We start from the raw sequence: 22,223 nt of genomic DNA, 5'->3' as shown, positions 1-22,223 counted from the left end.
TAGACAATTCAAGAAATTTTTTCATGCCTGATGATTTGACTGGGTCAAAAATCCAATTATTTATGAGTGATAAAGAGAAGCAACCAAGACTTAACTTACCACTTTGTTCAATTTGTTGATTATATTAAGAGATAGTGAGGTGAAGAAATTATTTTGAAACAAATTTGTGATCTAGATTTTATAAAAAATGAAATTTAATAGTGATATCTAAGATGAACTTAAATAGACTAACTCAGTCTGATGAAGCTTATCATCTTTTTTGAAAGAATATAGAAAGTAAGTCCATACAAACAAAACTTAAAGTAAAAAGTCTTTAAATATTTGTTTAGCTAAATTAAATAACACTAAAAATGCTCTTGCATTTTCCTTCCTATCTCACATTTGGGAATCAGAAAATTAATGAGATCTAGATTTTCTGTGTGACCTCAGCAGGAGGGGAAGGAGGAGGACAGGGGAGGATTTATTTTTAGATCCACTTTTTTTTCTTCATTCATAAAATGGAAGGCAAACTTTTTCCCCCAAAACACTCATTTTCCATGCACGTCTATCCCTATAAAATAAACAGCAACACAGTTTTGTGATATGACTAACATCATCCTTAATAGGATTGGATTAAGTTTGAATGACATCTCTCTGCCTCAGAACCCTTCAGATAAAACATGTTCATATAATTTCATGGTATTTTGTTACATGCTTGCTTTTTTGTTGAAGTAGTTGTTTGCTTAAGTACTTTTATTCCTTTATTTTTAAAAAATGCCACAATTTCAGCAAAACTATGTGCCAGAATAGTAAGGTCATTTAATCATAACCTTTAAGATAATTTGAAAATAATTTCCATTAGTACTATTCCTAGTATGGTTGTTGGTTAATTAGAATGCTTGATATAGGAATTTATCCCAATTAAGTTACCCTTATGGAAGCTATCTTTTTTCCACATATGTTGTTTGGTTTTTACAAATATTTTAAATGATATTACTCTCTGTTCCAAAATCCACCCACCTTATTTTAGCATCTGATTATCACAATAACATTTAAAAATCAATTAAGTCTCTAGAATTAATTTAATATGTAAGTACCTTATCTTTTCAGTTGAAAAAGAAAACTTCAGAATTTAGGAACCAAGTTTCTAAGATTTTATTTTTCAAAAGAAAACTCAATATCAAATCTTTTTTAGTCTTAGAATAAATATAAATTGGTAGAATATATCGGTTAATTTTTCTGAAAGAGAAAGTTTTAAATGACAATTTAAAAGAAATGAATAGTATAAAGTACTTTGGGAAGAAATGTATATTATCTATAATCATTCATAATTGGAAAGTGTTCATTAGCAATTTCACTTAATATTCATTTAAATTTTTACTTCAAGATTTTGACTCTGATACCATATGCTTCAATGTCTACTTCATGTATTTATACTCAGTATAGAACACTGTAGAGCTTAATAAATGAGATATGTAATAATTCAAAACCTAAAACACATCAAACTAATCACAAAGGAAATCCCAAATGGATGAAGAATGGCTATTGTTGAAATGCACCGATATGCCCTTGTGTGAAGCAGCTTAAACATCCACTCTGGATGAAGAGTGAACTGAATTTAAAATTGAACAAGGAGAGCAGGGTGGATTTCCTTAGAGTAATATAGTGAAGTACTTTTTATGACCCAAACTTCCTCCTAAAACAAAGACCAATTTTTAAAAATATTCATATCCTTTTGGTAATGCTCTATGACTAGCTGCAAGTAATCCAATATCATAATACCCAAAGAATTAAAATCATGTCAACTAAATGACAATAGAGAAAGCTCACAACAGAGATGAATAAATAAATACAGCATCTTATTAACAAAGAATTAGGCAGGAGAAGTGTCATAAAGGATATAATCACAGAGAAGTGTATCTTGTGTTGGCCTTCCAGATTGGTTCTTAAATGCCCTCAGGAAGATTTTGCAGAGTTGAGTATCTTAAGTTTTCATTAAGCTTGTTTCACCTTTAGTGTTTCTCACTTTTATGAGATGATATATATCTATTTTTACAAATGAATTTATATTACATGTTTGTGTTATTCGTGATAAAGAGGTTGTATTTCACTCCTTGAGGATAAGAATTATGTTTTTTTTACCCTTACCAACTTTTGGGGGGAGTTGGAGGGAGTGTAATTCTCAATGCTAAATTTAGTGCTAGGCATAGATTAAGGATTTAAATACTTGTTGACTTATTAGATGAGGTATTTTATAGGCTCTTTTTGGTCTTATGGCAGCAGCAGTTCTATATCAGTTAGACTTCTTTAGGAAATGGTTATAATTTATTTCTCTGGTTCTCCATTTATTACCGCCAACTCCCCCCCCCCCCCCCCCCCCGTTTTTAACATTACTTTGTTTTGGTTGGAGTTGTCATTGTTCACAATATCTTTTTTCATCTAATTTTGTGATGTTTGTTTTTAATCTGCTGATGGCATGACTACACAGATAGCTGATTTAAGCATGTTGACCTTATCAGTAATGAATACTTTCCTCTCTGTCAAAATGTAATCTCTCATTTTTAATTTGGTGTTCATCTCATCCAGTCCCTTCCAGCTCCTTTCTTGAAGAATGTATTCATGATATATATTTATTAGGTTTTAGCATTTCTTACATCTGAGCCATATTTTCCATAATATTTCCTCTTCCCTCCTCCATGCCTACCTTTGCATTCAAATTATTAGGTATCAAAGTACATGTTTTTATTTGAAGGATTTTTATCAAGTTCTTCATATAGCTTTACTGTATTCTCATCTTCTGTGACAAAAGTTGTCACTTAAGCTGCAATTATCTTTATGGTGATATGTTTACAAAAGTTTATCCTATATACTGAACCATTCTTTGGGTCTTCTAGTGTTTTTCTTTGTTTCATGGATTGACCAGTATACACTCCATTGTCATATTTTTTGAAAACCCAGGACCTGTTTAATGTTATAATAAGGAGTCAGAGTAGAACTTATGTCCATATGCTATCTATACTAAAGAAACAAAGAAGTGTGTCTGGTAAATTTGAGAAGTAGTTCCATCAAAAAAAACTGAAATAAAATCATTTTAGGTCATAAAGGATATAATTCCTATCTTACTGTTGCTGGAAATTATCTGTCAACATAATGTATATGCAAAATATTTTTGATATTGCAAAATAAGAGAGATGTGGTTCTGGAAAACTATCTTCTTGGAGTTTACTAGAGAAGCGTTATTAAAGATAAATGGGTAAGTCTGGTTGACTGAGCTAGGAAAGTCATGCACCCTAGAATCTTTAGAACTTCTAAGTTATCAGTGGTCTTCAAACTTGCTGAGTTGGGTGTCTACAAAGTTTATATTTCCTATTTTAAAAAAATGTTCTTTGTTTTGAAAAAGGAAGAGATGATTTTATGCTAGGAGTTGGAGGGAATATGCAGGCTTTTGCAACTAATTAGATAAATGGGATGAGGGAGAAGAAGAAATCAAAGAAGACTCTATGGTTTTGAGCCTAAATAAGTAGGAAAATGATGCATCCATCAAAAAAAGTCTAAAAATTATGAGAAGAAACAGAGAATCAGTACAGTTTTGAACATGCTGAGTTTGAAACGCTGGCAAGTATATTTGTGGACATCAGACCAACAGGTATTTGGTAAAATTCCAACCTTGTCCCAAATGAACTAAGGTAAATATATATATACACATACTTGTCCAGGAAAGCCAAGGAAAAGGGAGAGTTGAGGAGGGACAGGTCTGGGTATGGTAGTTTCAGAGACTATCTTAGCCCAAAACCCTGGAAAAAGCAGGTGAAACTGAGGGGGTGAAAACTAAGGATATCTATGCTCCTTTCCTACCTTGATGTTTTCTCTCACCAAGGATTACTTCATATATCTAAAAAACTCAACTTTTGCTGAACATGTCACTTATTAGTAATGTTTATAAACATGTATTTGTCAGCATCAAGCCTTGAAATTTACTTTCTTGTTTGCAATGTGGTGTGGTAGAAAGAATACTGCTCAAAGGAACAGAGTTCAAATCTGGGCTCTGCCATTTACTACCTGTGTGACCTTAGGCAAGTCACTTAACTTGTCTTTCCTAGTTTCCTCAATTATAAAACGAAGGAGCTGGTCTAGGTAACATCAAAGCTCCCTTTCATTTTAAAGTTTCTTTGACTTTCAAAGTGGAAATAAGAATTAGTCAAGGGAGATTTCAGTGAATCGTGGAGGATCTTCTATTCTTCGAGACTCCAAATATTCTTAATTTCATGAATGTGTGTACTTCTAAGTACACTTATGTGTCATTACTGCATATTGATACAGATAGGAACTCTCCTCTTTACACCTTAAGTATAGGTCATGTAGTCCAGATTCCTTATTTTACAGACAGGCTCAGAATGATAAAGCATCCAAAGTAGCAAGTATCTGGGCTGGGTTTTGAACCTTAGACATCACTCTAAATTTATCATTTTTCTACCATTTCTTCATTTTAATATGCGAGGCTAGGAAATACTAGAAGCAATATAACCTAGAACCCAAAGGTCAGTAGACATGAGAGCCACTGTAACCTGAACCAGCATGACCCAAAGGAGATAACCTTTATCTATTGGAGCGGAACCCAGTGAAAGATCTTGGGAAGTAATTCTATCCTATTCCGACTCTAAAGGGACCAGCAGCCATTGCTATGTGATGAAGGTAGTTTCTAGCTCCCTAAAAAGAGTGAAGATTTTCCTTTAAAATATACTAAAGTTTTTCATTCACCTGCATACACTCCAACAATAGGGAAATGAATTACGTATAGTTCCTATTTCCTGCTTACTGTGTTTATTAAGACAGCCATGCACATGTAAAACCCAGTGGAATTGCCCATTGACTATGGGAGGGGGGTGGGAGGAAGGGAGGGAAAGAATATGAATTATGTAACCACAGAAAAATTTTCTTAATTTATCAGTAAAATTAAATTAAAAAAAACTGTCATGATTTCATTGCTTCCCTCCACAACTCTTTCTCCTGGATTCCCAGAATTCCTTCAAGATTCAACTTAAATCACACATCTGCTAGTGCCTTCCCTCTGCTATTATCTCCAGATGTATAGCCTGCATGCATATAGTTATTTGCATGTTGTGCCCCCCATTAGGGTGTGACCTCCTCAAAGACAAGTACCATGTTTTACTTTTCTATGTGCCCTTAATATATGGCACAGTGCCTGGCACATAGTAAACATTTTATAAATGCTTGTTAACTAACTGTCATGGTGGACAAAGGACTGGACTCAGAACCTGGAAGACCTAGGTTCAAATACCATCTCTGACATCTCTTGTGTGGCTTTGAGCACATCATTGGAACTCTCAAAATCTGTAAAATGGAGCTAATAATACCTACCTAGCAAAGTTTTGGGAAGTTTGAATAAACCAGTGGATATGAGCATTTTGCAAACTCAAAAGTCTTTGGTAAATGTCAGCAATATGGTTTTTATTCCTCTTTTTTACTTAAGGCAAAGCATGCTGTGTATTCCAAAGCAAGCCCTTACTTTGGGATGTCAGATGGGGAAATAGCCATTTTTTATAGTTTCTTCCTTCCTCCCAAATTTCCCCAGGGTCCCTATCCCTATAGGCAGCCTTAGGGCACAATATAGCACATTTTTCCCAAGCCCTACATTTCAAGGCCTCCTCCTAGTGGAGAGAAACCAGGCACCTGGAGGTGCTCAGGCAAGTGTCCAATGGGTGAAAATGAGGTGGCTCCCTTGGAGCCAAGATAGACCTGAGGCTCACAGGACATGAATAAATGCATAATGTGTTTGCTCTATCCTGATTTCACCCATATACAAATACTGAGGACCTACCTGGGAATTTGCCCTGGCCTCTCCATGTCTAACCATTTTTTCCTACTCCCTTAACCCAAGATGGTCCTACATTTGTGTAGACCACCCAGGATAAAATATAAAACCAGGCAGACTTTAGACTGAGTAGGTTAAAATGGTACTCTTTCAACAAATATTTATTGAGAACTAATTGTGTGCACAATGCTTGCCCTAGTGTGAGCTTTTTTGTTGTTGTTTTTCACTAATATCTATATCAAAGGCCTGATAAAAATAACTGACATTTATATATTGCTTTGAAATGTACACAATATTTTATATATGTTATCCCATTTGAGCCTTAGTAACCATGTGAAGTAGGTAATTATTGGTATTATTATTTCTGTTTTACAGATGAGAAAACTGAGGCTCAGGCAAAGTGAAATCCCCTGGTCACACTGGTAGTAAATGTCAGAGGCAAGATTTGAATCTAGGTCTTCTTGATGCCAAATTCATTATCTTAATGTTTATCCATTACACTCTATTGCCTAAATCTTAATGACCTGAAATTCTTTATCATCAAAACCAGACACATTCTTGTTATTCACTGATGGGTGGTCGGATTGACACCTATTTTAGGAATAATATTCCCCATTCAGACTCACTTCTTGTTCCTGGACATCATGACAGTTTCTTTGAACTTTCCCTGTCAATTGTTTTTATGGAAGAAATCATAGACATAGACATCATGATGTTTTGTCAAAAAAAAAAGATTGATTAAACTTTTTTATTTTAAACAAAATTAAAATTTTGTCCATGACCAAATAGACTGTTGCAATTTTTCTGTCAAAAAAATACATCCCTTAAGATTAAGTTCAAAACACTAAACTATAACTATGAACACACTTTGTATGCACAGCAATCTGTTTTAATGCCAGTAAAGACAATCTTTCCTTAATTCTCTTCTTGCCAGGTGAGCTATTTTTAGCTTTGCTTCTGAGAGATAATTTACTCCTCTCTTCTTTCTCCCATGAGAATAAGATAGAAGATGGAGGAGGAAAGCCTCCATAAAACCCAGAAAGCCAAAGTAAGGTTATTGTAGATCAGAACTAGGTTTCCAACTCATTTCCTGAGCTCTGCTGCTGGCACCAACTTTAATTCCCAAAGTTGCTAATGCTATACATTTTAAAACAGATCCTAGGCTGGTATTTTATAACTAGAGTGGGAAAAGAGATTTTATTTGTCCTTTCAGTCAGTGTCAGAAGAATGTCTTTCTTGAGGCTAAACACTAAAGGAGGAAAAGAGAGTGTCAGAATTTAGCCCTGGGGACTTCTTTATGAATGAATATGTGTATTATAGAGTTGATTGGATAATAGATGCTGAATTTGCAAAGTTTATTCATTATTTAAAAGGGCATTCATTATCTAAGATTTTACAAATATTCCTTGCTTTCAATCTTACATAAAACCAGAACCTTTACATATAGTGAAGTTCAACAATAAGCTAGGTGGCACAGTGGAATCAGAACTGGACTGGAATTCAGAAAGATTTTAATTCAAATTCTGCCTTACACATACCCTGAACAAGTCATTTAACCTTTATCTCTTTCAGTTTCCCTCATCTGTAAAGTGGAGGTAATAATAGCATCTCCCTCCCAAAATTGTTATATAGAAAAAATGAGAATACATTTGCAAAGCACCTTTCAAATTTTAAAATGATATAAATGCTATTGTTATAATTACAAATATAAATCCTGGCCTTGTGAAGTCTGGTCAATATAGGTCCTTGGTTTCTTATCCAATAATACTGCATACATATGATAGAATTGGACCAGAAATTTTCAGATTCTAAGAATTTGTGACTGCCTTAGTCATAGAGTTACTAAGTATATGAGATGAGATTAGAACTAAGGTATCCTGAACTAAAGCACTCTTTCCATTAGGTCAAGCTACCTGACTTGTTCTTAGCTTTGTGGATCCTTTGTTTCCCCTTCTAGAAAAGCATTATATCAGTGAAGATCACTGGTAGATCTTAAGAGGTATGAGACATACCTAAAGCATGATAAGACAGCACCTGAATTCTCTTCATTCAGAATCACTCAATGAATGGAAACTACCTTTTTGAAATGGATGCTTTCTTTGCCAACCTGAATTTTATGGTCAATAAACCATTTCATTCCTATCCAGATCTACTCTATTTAAGCAGGCTTTTTACTGCTTCTCTAGTCTTGCCTGTTGCAGCTAGACATAGTAGCTTAGAAAGAAAAAAAAAAGTCCCTGTGTGTGTGTGTGTGTGTGTGTGTGTGTGTGTGTGTGTGTGTATCTGATTTTCCTATTGTAACATGTCTCTTTTGGAGACATTCTCCATACAACTACCACAGTGATTTTCCTCAAGCTTATATACAGTATATAACTGGTCCAACCTTTTCACCCCCATCCCCAACTTAATAAACTCCAGTGATTCTCTATTGCCTCAGATACCAAGTGCAAAATCCTTTGCTTGGCATTCAAGCTCTATGCAACTTAATTTCTTCCCTCCTTCCTAATCTTGTCTATGTTAGTTTTATTTGAACAAAACCTTTTTAATTTAATATACTCAAAATTACCTATTTTATAACTTATAGTGCTTTATATCACTTGTATAATCATAAATTATTCTCCTATTCATAATCTGATAGATAAGATGTTACCCGTTTTCATTTGCTTATATCTCCCTTTAATATTTATGTCATTATCCACTTTGATCTTTTCTTGGTAAATGGTGTAAGATATTGGTCTTTATCTAGTTTCTGCCAGACTGATTTCCAGTTTTCCCAATAATTTTTGCCAAATAGTGAATTCTTATCCCTAAAACTTGGATCTTTACTTTTGTCAAACACAAGATAACTATAATCTTTTACAACTGTTTGTTTTATGTTTGTTCTGTTCCACTGGTCTACTTTTCTATTCCTTAGCCAGTACCAAATAGTTTTGATAACTACTGCTTAAATATCCTCCCTTTACATTTTTCATAAATTCTTTCTTTTGCCCCCTTTTTGCATTTATTTTATTTTCCCCCAATTACATGTAAAAACAAATTTTTACATTTTAAAAGGTTTTGAGTTTCAAGTTCTCTCTCTCCTTTTTACTCTCCCTACCTTTTTTCTTTTTCTCTGATCATCTTGGAAATAAACCCAATAGTGTCATCTCTGAGTCAAAAAGAATATATGCTTTTATAATTCTTTGAGCATAATTCCAGATTGCTCTTTAAAATGATTGGACAGTTCCATCAACAGTGTATAAATGTCCCTATTTTTCCACATCACCTCCAATATTTACCATTTTTCCCTTTTATCATTTTAGCTTCCCCCTTCTCCATCCTGATGGTAAACAATGGTAAGAAAAACATTTTAAATGATTGTACACACATGTATATGTACAATCATTTAAACATTTTTCCATATTAGTCATTTTATGGAAGAGATCTCAAATAAAAAGAAATAGATAGTGAAATATAGATATGTTTCTGTTTGTTTTCAGATTCCATCAGTTCTTTCTCTGAAGGCAGATGGCATTCTTTATCATGAGTCTCTAGGATTGTCTTGGATCACTGCATTGATGTTGTTAACTAGATCATTCACAGTTATTCATCATAAAATATTGCTGTCACTGTGTACAATTGCTCTTCTGGTACTGCTCACTTAACTTTGCATCAGTTCATGTAAGCCTTTTCATATTTTTCCAAAATCATCCAGCCTGCCATTTCTTATAACATGATAGTATTCAATCACAATTATTACAACCTTTTGTTTTTCCAAATTAATTTTTATTTTATTTTTTTTAACCCTTACCTTCTGTCTTGGAGTCAATACTATGTATTGGCTCCAAGGCAGAAGAGTGGTAAGGGCTAGGCAATGGGGGTCAAGTGACTTGCCCAGGGTCACACAGCTGGGAAGTCTCTGAGGCCAGATTTGAACCCAAGACCTCCCGTCTCTAGGACTGGCTCTCAATCCACTGAGCTACCCAGTTGCCCTCCCAAATTAATTTTTAATTATTTTTCTAGTTCAACAAAATTTCCTTTAGTAATTGGGGTGATATTGAAAGAGTAGATTAGTTTAGGTAAATTTTTCATTCTAATTATATTACTTCTGCCAAAACTTGAACAATTACTATTTCTCCAATTATTAAAATCTGACTTTATTTGTATAACAAGTGTTTTTATCATTATGTTCATGTAGTTTCTGGGTTTCTTTTGGCAAATATATTTCTAAATATTTTATTGTATTTATGGTTATTTTAACTGGGTTATCTCTTACTATCTCATCTTAGAGGACATTTTTAGTGAAATATAGAAATGCTGATGATTTATATGGGATTATCTTAATATTTCACTAAAATTATTGATATCAACTAATTTTTAGTTGAATCTTTAGGATTTTCTATAAATATTATTATATTGTCTGCAAAGAGAATTTTATTTCCTCTCTTCTCATTCTGATTCCTTCAGTTTCTTTTTCTCTCTTATTACTATTTCTAGCATTTTAAATATAACATTAAATAATATTGGTGATAATGGGCTTCTTTGTTTCACTCCTGATCTTATTGAGGCCTCTAACTTATCCCTGTTACAGATGATGTTTGCTGGTGGTTTTAAATATATACTTCTAATTATTCTAAGGAAAAATCCATTTATACCTATGCTTTTAAATGTTTTTAATAGAAATGAATGTTATATTTTGTCCAAAACTTTTTCTGCATCTATTGATATAATCATATGATTTTGTTACATTTTTGTTAATTTAGTCAATTATATAAATAGTTTTCCTTATAATGAAACCATCCTTGCATTCCTGATATAAATCCTATTTGGTCATAATGTATAATCTTTGTGACATATTATTGTGGTCTCCTGGCTAATATTTTATTTAGGATTTTTGCATCTATATTCATTGATGAAAATGGCATATAATTTTCTTACTCTGTTTTAGCTCTTTCTGGTTTATATATCAGCACCATATTTGTTTCATAAAGGGAGTTTGACAAGATCCCTTTTTTACCAATTGTTCTAAATAAATTTTTTAATATTGGAATAAGATGATCTTTAAATTTTTGGTAAAATTCACTTGTAAATCCATCTGGTCCTGTTGTGAACATTTACCCTGACTGTCTCATGCCCAGAATACTTTACCTCTTCTTCTCTACCTAGAAGCTTCCCTGACTTCTTTTAAGTACTGTCTTTACAGGAAGCCTTTCCCAACCCCTCTCAATCCTAGTGCCTTCTCCCTCTTAATTGCTTCCTTTGGTACCTATTTGTTTGCTTGTTGTCTTCTACTCCATTAAATTAGGAACTCCTTTAGGGCAGGATTTTTGCCTCTTTTGGTACCCCAGGATGTAGCACAGTGCCTGGAACATAGAAAATGCTCAATATGTATTTATGGATTGACTAAAGTCGCAGGCTTTTTTGTTGAAACTGTCAGCATCCAGCACCTTGAAAATCCCTGTAACTTTCCTCTGTACTGTGGTAATATCCTGTGGGGCCAAGCAGAATAAGTCTAATCCTTCTTCCACATGACAACATTTCAGCTATTTGAAGGGCCTTTTGAGGCCATTTATTTCCAAGATAATTTGTCTCTTCTTCCACTTTGTGCTTTAAAGGAATAGAACTATAGCAAAGACAAATTAAGTGATACTTGTCACTATTTCCTTCAGGTTCCTACATCCCTTCCTCATAGAAATACATATCTATATATCATTATATTCAGTTTTACCATATCTCAAAAGAGAAAGATTTTATATGACATATCAGAATGCTAATAACACTATATATAATTTATAGGAACTAATAATATTATTAAACTGTCATCACTAGGTATCATGACAAAATATTAAGACATTGTTTCATAAACTGAAGATCACATATTTGACCCTAGTTGTGCCTGACATGGACAACTTCCCTGGCTAGAGAAACCAATGTACTTTTGCTACAGATCATAAATGTTTCCAGCCCGGCCCTGAGACCCCCAGTAGGCACCAAACTAAATACCCAAAGGCTCTGAAGCTATAAATTGCAAATATAGATTGTGGGCTAATATTTTATGCCTAAAGTGGGGGAAAGGATTTTCATTTGTGTTTTTAGTCAGTGTCAGCAAAGTGAACACTTGCCTAGCACCATACCTTGTATAGAATATCTTCATCATCATCATCATCATCATCATCGTCGTCATTAGCATTTATTTAGCACTTTAAGGTTTGCTAGCCATTTTACATAGGGTATCTTATTTGAGCCTTGCACTAGTGCTGTGAAATAAATATTATTATTATATTCACTTTCCATGAGTAGCTTCAAATGAACATTTTAGGAGGCCTTTTTTCTAAAATGTATTTATTATTGATGCAGTTATGTTGCTTCAGTAATATGCCTATAAGAATCCACTCAAATGTGAGAAATATTCCCTGTGACCATGCAAAAGGAAACCATAAAACTCATAGTCTTTAGTTTCATCAGGCCTAGGAACTTCCCAAGATGCTCTGCACCAAATGTTAACCCATTTACTCTAGTGAAAGGAAGAGGTTTATTTCCATTGGCTTAAAAGATATTAATCCTTAGCTCCTGCCACAAACTTCCAGGTATATACTGGTATGTACATAATACTCAAGTTCACTTTTTAAAGTTTGCTTCCAATGATCTCTGCTACTTTATTTCTCATGGAATATTATCTTGCACAAATTCTCCAGGATTATTCTAATTGCTTGTCTGCAAATTCAATTACTTATTTTAGTAGTTCCCAGTTGTGGTTTCTGATCTAAGTGTGGAACAGTCTCTAGAGTATATGGGATGTCTTAAATTACAAAAAAAATAATTTAAAACCAGAAACATTAATATTAGTTTAAAATCAATAGATGCTATATAGTATCTGTTTTAAAGGTTGGAGTGTTGTAACATTTAGCAAATGGGAGTTCAAGTGAGAATCACTCACTGAGGATTTATGGTTTGTAATCAGTTTTTATTTTTATGTGCAAATGTTTCAGCTATGATTAGATTGTGCCATGGCAAAGAAGACAGTAACAATAATCAGTCACAGAATCTTAGAGGATCCAAAAATCTCAGAACTGGGAGGAGTCAAGCCTGTACCTCAGCATGAATAATGTCTATGACATACCCGACAAGTTATTATCTGCCCATTAATTATAGACAAAGTTTCCCTCCAAAGTTCCTATCAAAGAAACCCATTCAACATCCGGAGAGCTCTAATTATTCGGTAATTTTCCAGTACATCAAGCCCAAATTGTCTTTTTAGCAACTTCCTAAATTTGTGTTATCTTCCAGTTAAATAAGTATGCTGTCTTGGCCTCCTCCCAAGGCCTAAATTCAAAAGAAAAAAAAAAGTTCAGCAGCAAAGGATCAAGCACAGGTTCCTGGGACAGTCTCCCAGAGAGGTCCTTCTAGCTGCTATTGAATCATTAATGACTACTCTTTGGGCGAACCATTCATCCAGTTTCATATCCATGTAGTGGCATTATCTAGTCCGCTAGTGTCAAACTGAAATAGAAATGGAGCTACTCAGTCATACAGAAGGAGCCCTGTGGGCCACATATTGACTTAGAAAACCACATCTTAATATATTTCTTTTTACATAAATAGATCCATACATTAAAATAAGATAGGAACTACATTTTCATCTGTTTGGGGCAGCAATTGAAAATGATGTCAGCCATGTGTGTTGTGCAGTCCAGCGTGTTTGACTTCTTTGATCTAGGTCAGATCAATCCAGCTTTTTCATAAGAATCCCATCAAGAAACATTTAAGCACCTATTATGTGTTAAGCATTATACCAGGGTTATAAATGCAATAAATAAAACAATCCCTTCTCAGAAGAAACACATTCTAAAGGGTGAGACAAAATCATATGAAAATATAATAAATAAATATAAATATAAAAATATAAACAAATAAAATAAGTATACTTATATAACATAGTAAATAAAAAGTAGTTCAATACAAGACAATAAATATAAATAAATGTCATGAGACACTGTCAAAACCTTTGCTAAAATGTAGATAATAATATAATACAATAAAAATAATAACTAGTGCTTATTTGGCACTTTAAGCTTTGCAAAGTCTATTACACATCTTACCTCACTTTATCCTCATAACAACCCTAGGAGGTAGGTGCTAATATTATCCATATTTTACAGATGAGGAAACTGAGACTGAGAGAAGTTAAATGATTTGCCTGAGGTCATACAATTGAGTAAGGGTCTGAAGTAAAAATTTGAATTCAAGACTTTCTGATTCCAGGGTCAGCATTCTAAACTACATCTATAATATCTCATTCTTCCAATATACCAGACTATTAATCTTGTTTAAAAAAAAAGAATTGACATGGCCTGTTCTTAATAAAACTTTGCTAATTCTCTGGGATTATGAATTCCTTTGCTACTCAGACATTCTAGGAGCAATAAGTGGGGAAAAAAAGCATTTTTAGTTTAAAATTCAAATTAGAAAGGTATTTATTCTTCCTGATCTAACATTTATTCCTTGGTGTGTAAAGTAACCAAGGAGATGCATTCATTAATTCTCTCAAGACACAGAATTCCAATGTAATATATTACCAAAGGTTGGAGAATTTTGAATGCCACAAGATCAAATTCCCATGTTGCTAGGTCACTGGACAATTTCCTGAAGTGATTCCCCACTAAATGTTGGTCCTCCTCACCACCACCACCAACAACTGAAAAAATAGATATTGGGTGACAGAGGACTAGGTAGCACCAAGGATAGAGAGTCAGGCCTGGAAATGAGAGGTTTGAGGTTCAAATATGGCCTCAAACACTTCCTAGCTCTGTGACCCTGGGCAAGCTATTTAAACCTCATTGCCTAGCCCTTACCAATCTTCTGTCCTAGAACTAATACAAAGTATTGATTGACAGAAGATATGACATGACAAAAGATGAGGGAGAAAGAGGGGGGGAGGGAGGGAGGAAAAAAAAGAAAGGAAGGAAGGAAGAAAGGAAGGAAGGAAGGAAGGAAGGAAGGAAAGAGGGAGGGAGGAAGAAGTTCGAGGGTACAAGTAATTTAGATAAGTGTTTTCATTGATAAGAAATTCGATATATCATCTCATCACTGATTTCCAATAGTAATTGTACCCCCTGTCCTTTTAAAATGTGGCCCCAAGGCTTCAGCATCCCTACTAGGTTTTACCTTTTTGTTTTATCTTACTAACTTTGGACACTATATCACAGCTATTTATAAAAAATCATATTCTCTGTGCCTTTTTAGTATGGTTAAGCTAAAATACTTTTTATCTGAGCTCAAATTTTTTCATAGACTTTTAGCTTCCTTATGAAGCCCTCATCAAGAAAGAAACCAGCATTACAGAGTGAAATGTATAATAAACACATTACCCAAGGTCACCAAGTTCATAGGATCTGCAAGCTGCAAGTGACCCTTAAATACACAGCAATGCCTGAGGTGTTTAGCCAGAGCACTGGGCTAATGAGGCCAAGGTCAAGAGTTTGACTCCTTATGGAACAATCAAATCATCCGCTATGTGATCTCAGATTGTACTCCTGGGCGTGTCTAGACATCTCATAAATGTTGTCATCAATCATGATAGGGACCAATGAGAGAAAAATGTACTTGACTCAAAATATCCAGGATCACTGGAATAGACAACTCAAAGTTCAGTTCTTATTAAAGCTGTATCAGAAAGACCAACTTAAAGATCCTGAAATTTGTTAAAAGGTCCTAGAGTTTACAGGAATTGTCAAAAAACAGCAAAAAGCTATTATCCACTTTGGATATTCTGAAAGAGGACCTGGAGTCATAAAAAGAGGTCTGGTTTTGGAATAAGGGAAACGTGGTTAGAGACTTTTTCTCTAACAAATGTGAGCTGCATGCACATAGATATGTGGCTTAAACTCCCATGGCTCAAGACCACTCTATGAAATGATAAATTACAGATGAGGTTTGGGAAAATTTCAATGCCTGTGAGTTCCTCATACATGGTGCAACTTTAACTGATGGTCATGTAAAGCCCTTCACAAACTCAATGCAACCTAATCTGTCTTTGAAGATAGAGTTCAAGCTACACTCCTTCACACAATCTTTTCCAGCTGTTCTCTAGCACAGGCTCCATCTCCTTCCTACATGGCTTCGCCCAGGCTGTTTGCCACACCTGGAATGTTTTCCTTCCTCATATCCATTTCTTAGACTACATTGTGCTATTCAAGATTTCACCCAAGTGCTCATTCCTACAGACCTCTTTTCCTGATCCCCAGGTTCTCACTGTTGCCAATTACTTAATATTTGTTTTGTATGTATTTTTAATATCTTTTGTTGTGTTCCACCCCTCACCTCATCCTCACCCTCCACTCCCAGTAGAATGTGAGTTCCCTGAAGACAAAAAGTATTTCTTTTTTTATTTTTTGTGTTCCCAGAAGCAAAGTGACTGGCATGTTGTACACACTTAATAAATTGAATTGGAATGAGGAGTGGGGGGAGGAGGGGAGGCATTTATCGTAAACATCTTAAAGATTTTTTACTTTATAATAATGTTCTTTATTGAAGAATTCACCAAATATTCTTTTAAAATGATGAGCTTCTTCTATCACTTAAAATACTGTGTAGACAGTGCTAAGAATAGGGTCTCAAATATTTTTGTCTTTGTTGATTGACAAAAGTTCTCTTTACAAGAGAATAATTAGCATGATGGATTAGAAAGAATTCCAGATGTGGAAATAGAAGATCTGGTTTAAATCCCAGTCCTAGACTTGTTGTTCCCCATTTAAATCTGTCTCCTATAAAATGGGGAAAGTTGTATTCTCAGGGTCCCTCAAGCTTTAAATCTCATGAATCCTCTGATTACTGAAGAAGTCCAGTGGGGTTTGATTTGTCTAGCACAGAGATGACAAGCATTGCAACCTCCTTCAGTCTACAGCACTCTGGAGTGCAGCCTTAAATCAGATTAAAATGTAATTGGGGAATCCTTAGCAAAAAAATAATAAAATAAAACACAGATAATATTAATATAAGGTTTTCTATGTTAATATGTGAACCAATAAAATACTTTCATATTCTTTGTTTCTATTTGCTTGACAAGACTGGTCTAGCATAATTGAGAAATTAACTATGTGCTAGGGTTCGAAATCAGGAAACCAAGATTTCAGTTTGAACTCTGTAGCTAATTTATCCAAAAAATGATGAAATTTCATTAAGTGCCTACTATGTGCTAAGTACCAACTATGTGACTTTGGACAAGTCATTCAACCTCCCTGGGCTTCTACTCATCCATAAGATGAGAAGATTGAAATAATGATGATGTATACCCTTCTGGATCTTAAAAGAAAAAAGCCAAGATAATTTCCAGGATAGGATTAGGATAGGGGCTGGACCTGTGACTTTATTTCCAGAAAACTACGTTAACCCTTTATATTTCAAAAGTTGTTTTTAGTCATTCCAAAAGGAAAACTTTAAAAATATATTACATGCTTCCCTACTTCAATAAATGCAGAACATCAAATAAAATTTATCTTTTGATAGCTCAGAATCATTATAAACATCAGCCAGCTATTGTACTATGCAGAAGTGGTCATTCAAAGTCTAAAGAAGTCTATTGAGGGCATAATATTGACTTTTAGCTGAAATTCTTGAAATCACTGAAACAGCTGATTTTGCCATTTTTCCCCTTAGGAATTTTTCTTCAGAGGAACTCACTTTTTGTGCCTATTCTAAAGAGCCCCAGATTTTTTTATTGAACATTATCTTTTCTTTCATGAGTGCTTCTACTCTCAATTGCCATATTATTATATGGGTACTTCTGTCAAAGAGTACTTTTCTGCTGGTCTCTATTTATTACATCTCAGTTGTTCATCTCCTTTTTTGATGGTAATTGACAGTAGAGCTTAAAAGATTTTCCCCTGACCAGTAATAAAACATTATGTATAAAATTAAGTTAGATATCTTCTTGAGAAGATGAGCTTGAAAAGATTGGGTTAATAGCTCTATGTCTCCCATACTGACTAAATTGCTGGGCTTTATAAGAATATATTTTGTTGGGGGCAGCTGGGTAGCTCAGTGGATTGAGAGCCAGGCCTAGAGATGGGAGGTCCTAGGTTCAAATCTGGCCTCAGACACTTCCCAGCTGTGTGACCCTGAGCAAGTCACTTGGCCCCCATTGCCTAGCCCTTACCACTCTTCTGCCTTGGAGCCAATACACAGTATTGATTCCAAGATGGAAGGTAAGGGTTTATAAAAAAATTTTTTTTAAAAGAATATATTTTGTTGGTCTTAGATGCTTTCTTGTTTGCTTCCAGATTGCCTTTCATTTAATTTGGAAAGTTAAGGTTGAGACATGCCTATAGATGGGAGGTCTTGGGTTCAAATTTGACCTCAGACACTTCCTAGCTGTGTGACTCTGGGCAAGTCACTTAACCCCCATTGCCTAGCCTTGGAACCCATACACAGTACTGATTCTAAGAAGGAAGGTAAGGATGTTTAGTTGACACTACTGAGGGCTCAGACAGGCTGAGCAATTTGGCTAGAGTCATTAAGCTAGCTAATAAATGCCAAAGCCATGGCTTAAACTCAAATATTCTGACTCTGAATCTAGTACCTCAGATACTTTGCTTAATATATAGAATCACTGAATCTTAGAATTAGGAAGCTTTAGAGAGTATCTTGTTCATTCCATTTTTTTACAAAAGAAATAACTGATTCTAAGGTTTCAATAGCATTCTACTTTTGTGTTTTCTTTGTCTTGCTTTTCTTGCTCATAAGGTTGTAGTGAAGACACTCCAAATATAGCAATAGTATGGCCCTAAGAGGATAGCAGTAAAATTCCATGAACATGCACACAAAGTCACTTAGTAAAGAAAATGGGGGGGGGGGGGACCTGAAGGCTTTTAGCACATTGAGTTGCCCTAGTATTTGGATTTCATGATTAGTATGATCTACTCTGTGTGTGTGTGTGTGTGTGTGTGTGTGTGTGTGTGTATGTGTGTGTGTGTGTATTGAGACCTCCCTTAGGTGTTTTTTTCCCTCATTACTAAACTTATCTAATTTATTTTCACAGCTTAAATAAGCTTTTGCCCAAAAGAATTGGCAAGTGATTATTTGAAGAAGATTCTGTACAGCATCTGGAAAGTCACTAACGCCAAAATGAAGCACTTCCTGAGGTAGGTATCCTGTATGTGCCTCTGAAATTTATTTTTTCCCAACAACATGGCATGCACTGTTGTACATCAATTACTATTATCCTGCCTCCAACTCACTCGATACTTAAGTTAAATGGGATTGTATTTTTTTATCATTGTTGTATACTATGGCACCTTAATTCCATTTGAACTCTTATTTGGAGTCTTCAAAGACGGATAGAGAACAAGAAGCAACAGAAACCAGAAATACAAAGAAGCAAGAGAGGAGAGCCTCTGCCTTATGTATCTGCCTCCTATTTCATAGAAGATGGCACTCTGGGAATTAGTAGTAGAAAGATTTTGCTTTGTTAACCCAATGAAGTTTTATATTGAATGCTTTTCCTGAATCAAACTATTTTAAATATCACAAATTTAGGTTGTGTACTTACTAGATAGCTCCCTTTAGAATTCCATTCTTTTTTAGTTATAAGATCTTCTTTGTCTCTTCTTAATCCACAGCTACTTCTGTTCACTTCTGCAAAAATGTGCTAATCGACCAACATTTATGGAAGACTTTTTGTGTATAGAGCAAAGTACTGGGCACTAGAGGAAAAGTAGTAAGCTAGATGTGTTTGGCAAGATTCAGAGATCAATAAGTCAGTTGATACTTTGAAGGAACTTATACAATAGTAGAATAATAACACATAAATAACTATTCTAAAACAGCATAAATACATAAGAGAGATATAAACAAAACTCTTTCTGGGGCTTGAGGAAGAAATTATTTCCTAATGGAAGAACTCAAGAAGCCTTTATGGAGGAGGCAGCATTTGAAGTGGGCTTTGGAAGACAAATAGTATTCAACAGCAAAAGCTTGGAGTACAAGGGCAGGAGGAATGAGATAAGGCATGGCATTCCAGGTGAAAGGAACCCCATGACTTCTTTAGAAACTGAATTACTAAAATATTATTCATAGTAGAAATACCTCTTTTCACATAGTAGGTCATTGATAAGAATATATTGGTTGACTGATTCACCTTGCTTTCAGAAAATCTATATAGGACCTCTGTATGAAAGCATTTGATTCATTGATTCTGCCTTCCACTTCCTCATTCCTAAATCTTTTAGAAGAATTTCCTACCATAACCCAAATTATTAACCATATTGATTTAGACATAGAATTAAAAGATGAAATAAAACCAAAAGAAGTCAGAATCCTGTCTCCTAAGTCTCCTGAACACAATGTACACTTCTACTTTCTTGCCCTGGTTAGGTTTCTCTAGGAAATATTATTTCAATTGCTTCTGTTTTAGTACTCTTTTCCCTATTTTCCACAATTCTGTCACATTTGTTTCTTGATGTTATGCCTCTTTGGAATGTTCAGCATTCATTGATTTATGGTGTAAAGGTGTCTCTGATATATTTTCAGAATCTTATAATTACGGAAACCATTATAATGACATTTATTCAAAAGGTTTTTTGTTTTGGCATTCTTTTTATTATATGGAGCATACTTCAATCTGATTATCTCAGCTATGGAAAAAAAGATATATTTTTTAAATGATCATGAGAATATTTGACAAGAGAGTACATGGCCTGACGTGCTCTTGTGTTGCTATGGTAATTCCTCCAGATGGTTTTTATATTATTGAAAAATGGGTAGTTTGGAATTCTTTCTAACTTTGAGCCTATTGCCTTTCTATGGCAATATCAGGGTAATAGGAAGCTTTAATGTTTAAAGTTGAAGCTCAGGAATAAATTCAGGATCTTTAATAGAATACAGGATAAACCTTTTCTTTATTATTTTTATGGAGTTGCTTGGTTTTTATTTGTCTCTTAAAACCAACCTACTTGTGAACACAAGTCATAAAATGGTTTCTTGCATTATCACTGTTCTGTGTGCCAGAGAAAATTTAATAAAACCAAAAGGCCAGAACTGTGTACAACATGATTCATTCAATAAATGAAGAAACATTTATTAAGTACCTATTGTGTGCCAGGGATTGTGCCATACTAAGTCCTGGAAATAATATTCAACTTTCTTTTTTCTTCATACAATCTTGTTCTTTTGCATCTCCATTTGTAGATACCTTACTTCAAATTTTCTCTCTACCCCATCATATTTCATATTTGTAAAGCATTTCATACATTATCATAAGCAATTCTCATCATATTTCTGTGAGGCAGATACCATTTAAAGATGAGGAAATAGTCTGTGAGAGGTAAAGGCATTTTCTCTAGGCCATAAAGTTAACATCTTAAGTGAAATCTGAGCCCAGGTCTTCCTGACTTAATCCAGTGTTTTCTCCACTAAGCCATATTATGTTTAATATCATACTATCATCAGTTCTTATGTAGATCACTCCCTCTTTATTTCCTTTGTAAATTTAATCAACTTTGACCTGGGCATGATTACATATGCCTATAATCCCTGCTATTGGGAAAGGATGTATTTGATGAATCATTTAAGCATGGGAATGCTGATTCCACAATAAGGCTAAGCCAAACAGGTGTCTGCAGAAAGCCTGGCACTGATGTGGGGAGCTTCACTCTCTAGAAGAGAAGGATAACACGTTGCCTAAAAAGTGGTGAACTCACCCAGGTTGGAGCAGGTTCAAGTTGATCACTAGTGGGATTGAACCCATGAGTAGCCCTATTAATATTACCAGCCTGTGCAAGACAGGGGAACCCAAGCTTGAAAATAATTAAATCAACATTGAATATAACACATTTTTACCTTAAAAGAATTTAATGTCAGTCATGAGGTCAAAATGATTACTATTTTGGTAGGGGAGTGTTGGAACAATTTGACCTCTGAATGCAGTACTTTCCAACTCCTAATTTCTATTACTGAACTGGAAAGATTCACTGTTGTTCCTTAGCAGGAGACCACAGTATATTTAAACCAATTAGAATACAGTGATTTAATCTTGGCACAGGGAATGACCATCCATCATTGTAATACTCCATGTTGCAGTAGGAAGAATGATGAGCTCATTATATCCTTAGCCATTTCTATTCCTTTTATCTTGGTATTAGTTATTTGTTTAGAAACACATGAGAGGAAAAACAAGTTAGCACAATAAGCAGATATTTTGGCATTTGCATTGAGAATGGATATTAAAATGATAAAAGGATGTATATTTAGACATTGCTATTGGTCGCCAAGCTAATAGTACATTTATTGTATTCAACATTAGACCTTTGGTACTTGCAGAGAGGCAACATTGCATACTGGAAAGTATACTGAATTTGGAACTCAGGGACAACTGGGTTCAACTCCCATCTTTTGCCGTAAATAGATGAGTGACCATTTTGTCCTGAGTCTGTTTCCT

The 22,223-nt window shown here is 34.5% G+C and overlaps 1 protein-coding gene across 8 annotated transcripts in view; it reads left to right on the top strand.

The window, feature by feature from the left end:
• ELMOD1 (ELMO domain containing 1) overlaps nucleotides 1–22,223 on the top strand; it is a 69,322-nt gene that overhangs the window by 5,665 nt on the left and 41,434 nt on the right. For 3 of the 8 annotated variants that reach the window (XM_056794440.1, XM_056794439.1, XM_007494887.3), the window contains exons 1-3: nucleotides 9,120–9,147; nucleotides 9,292–9,472; nucleotides 18,828–18,930. In XM_056794440.1, coding sequence (XP_056650418.1) covers nucleotides 18,914–18,930 — 17 coding nt within the window. In that variant the 5' untranslated portion in view covers nucleotides 9,120–9,147; nucleotides 9,292–9,472; nucleotides 18,828–18,913. Of the gene's footprint in view, nucleotides 1–9,119; nucleotides 9,148–9,291; nucleotides 9,473–18,822; nucleotides 18,931–22,223 lie in introns of those variants that run through there. The other 5 variants (XM_007494886.3, XM_007494890.3, XM_007494891.2 and 2 more) reach the window with 3 other exon arrangements.

This window comes from Monodelphis domestica, chromosome 4 (assembly GCF_027887165.1).
Source record: "Monodelphis domestica isolate mMonDom1 chromosome 4, mMonDom1.pri, whole genome shotgun sequence".
Classification (NCBI taxonomy): domain Eukaryota; kingdom Metazoa; phylum Chordata; class Mammalia; order Didelphimorphia; family Didelphidae; genus Monodelphis; species Monodelphis domestica.
The sequence above is the reverse complement of the archived record's forward strand: the minus strand, read 5'-3'. Positions and strand labels throughout refer to the sequence as shown.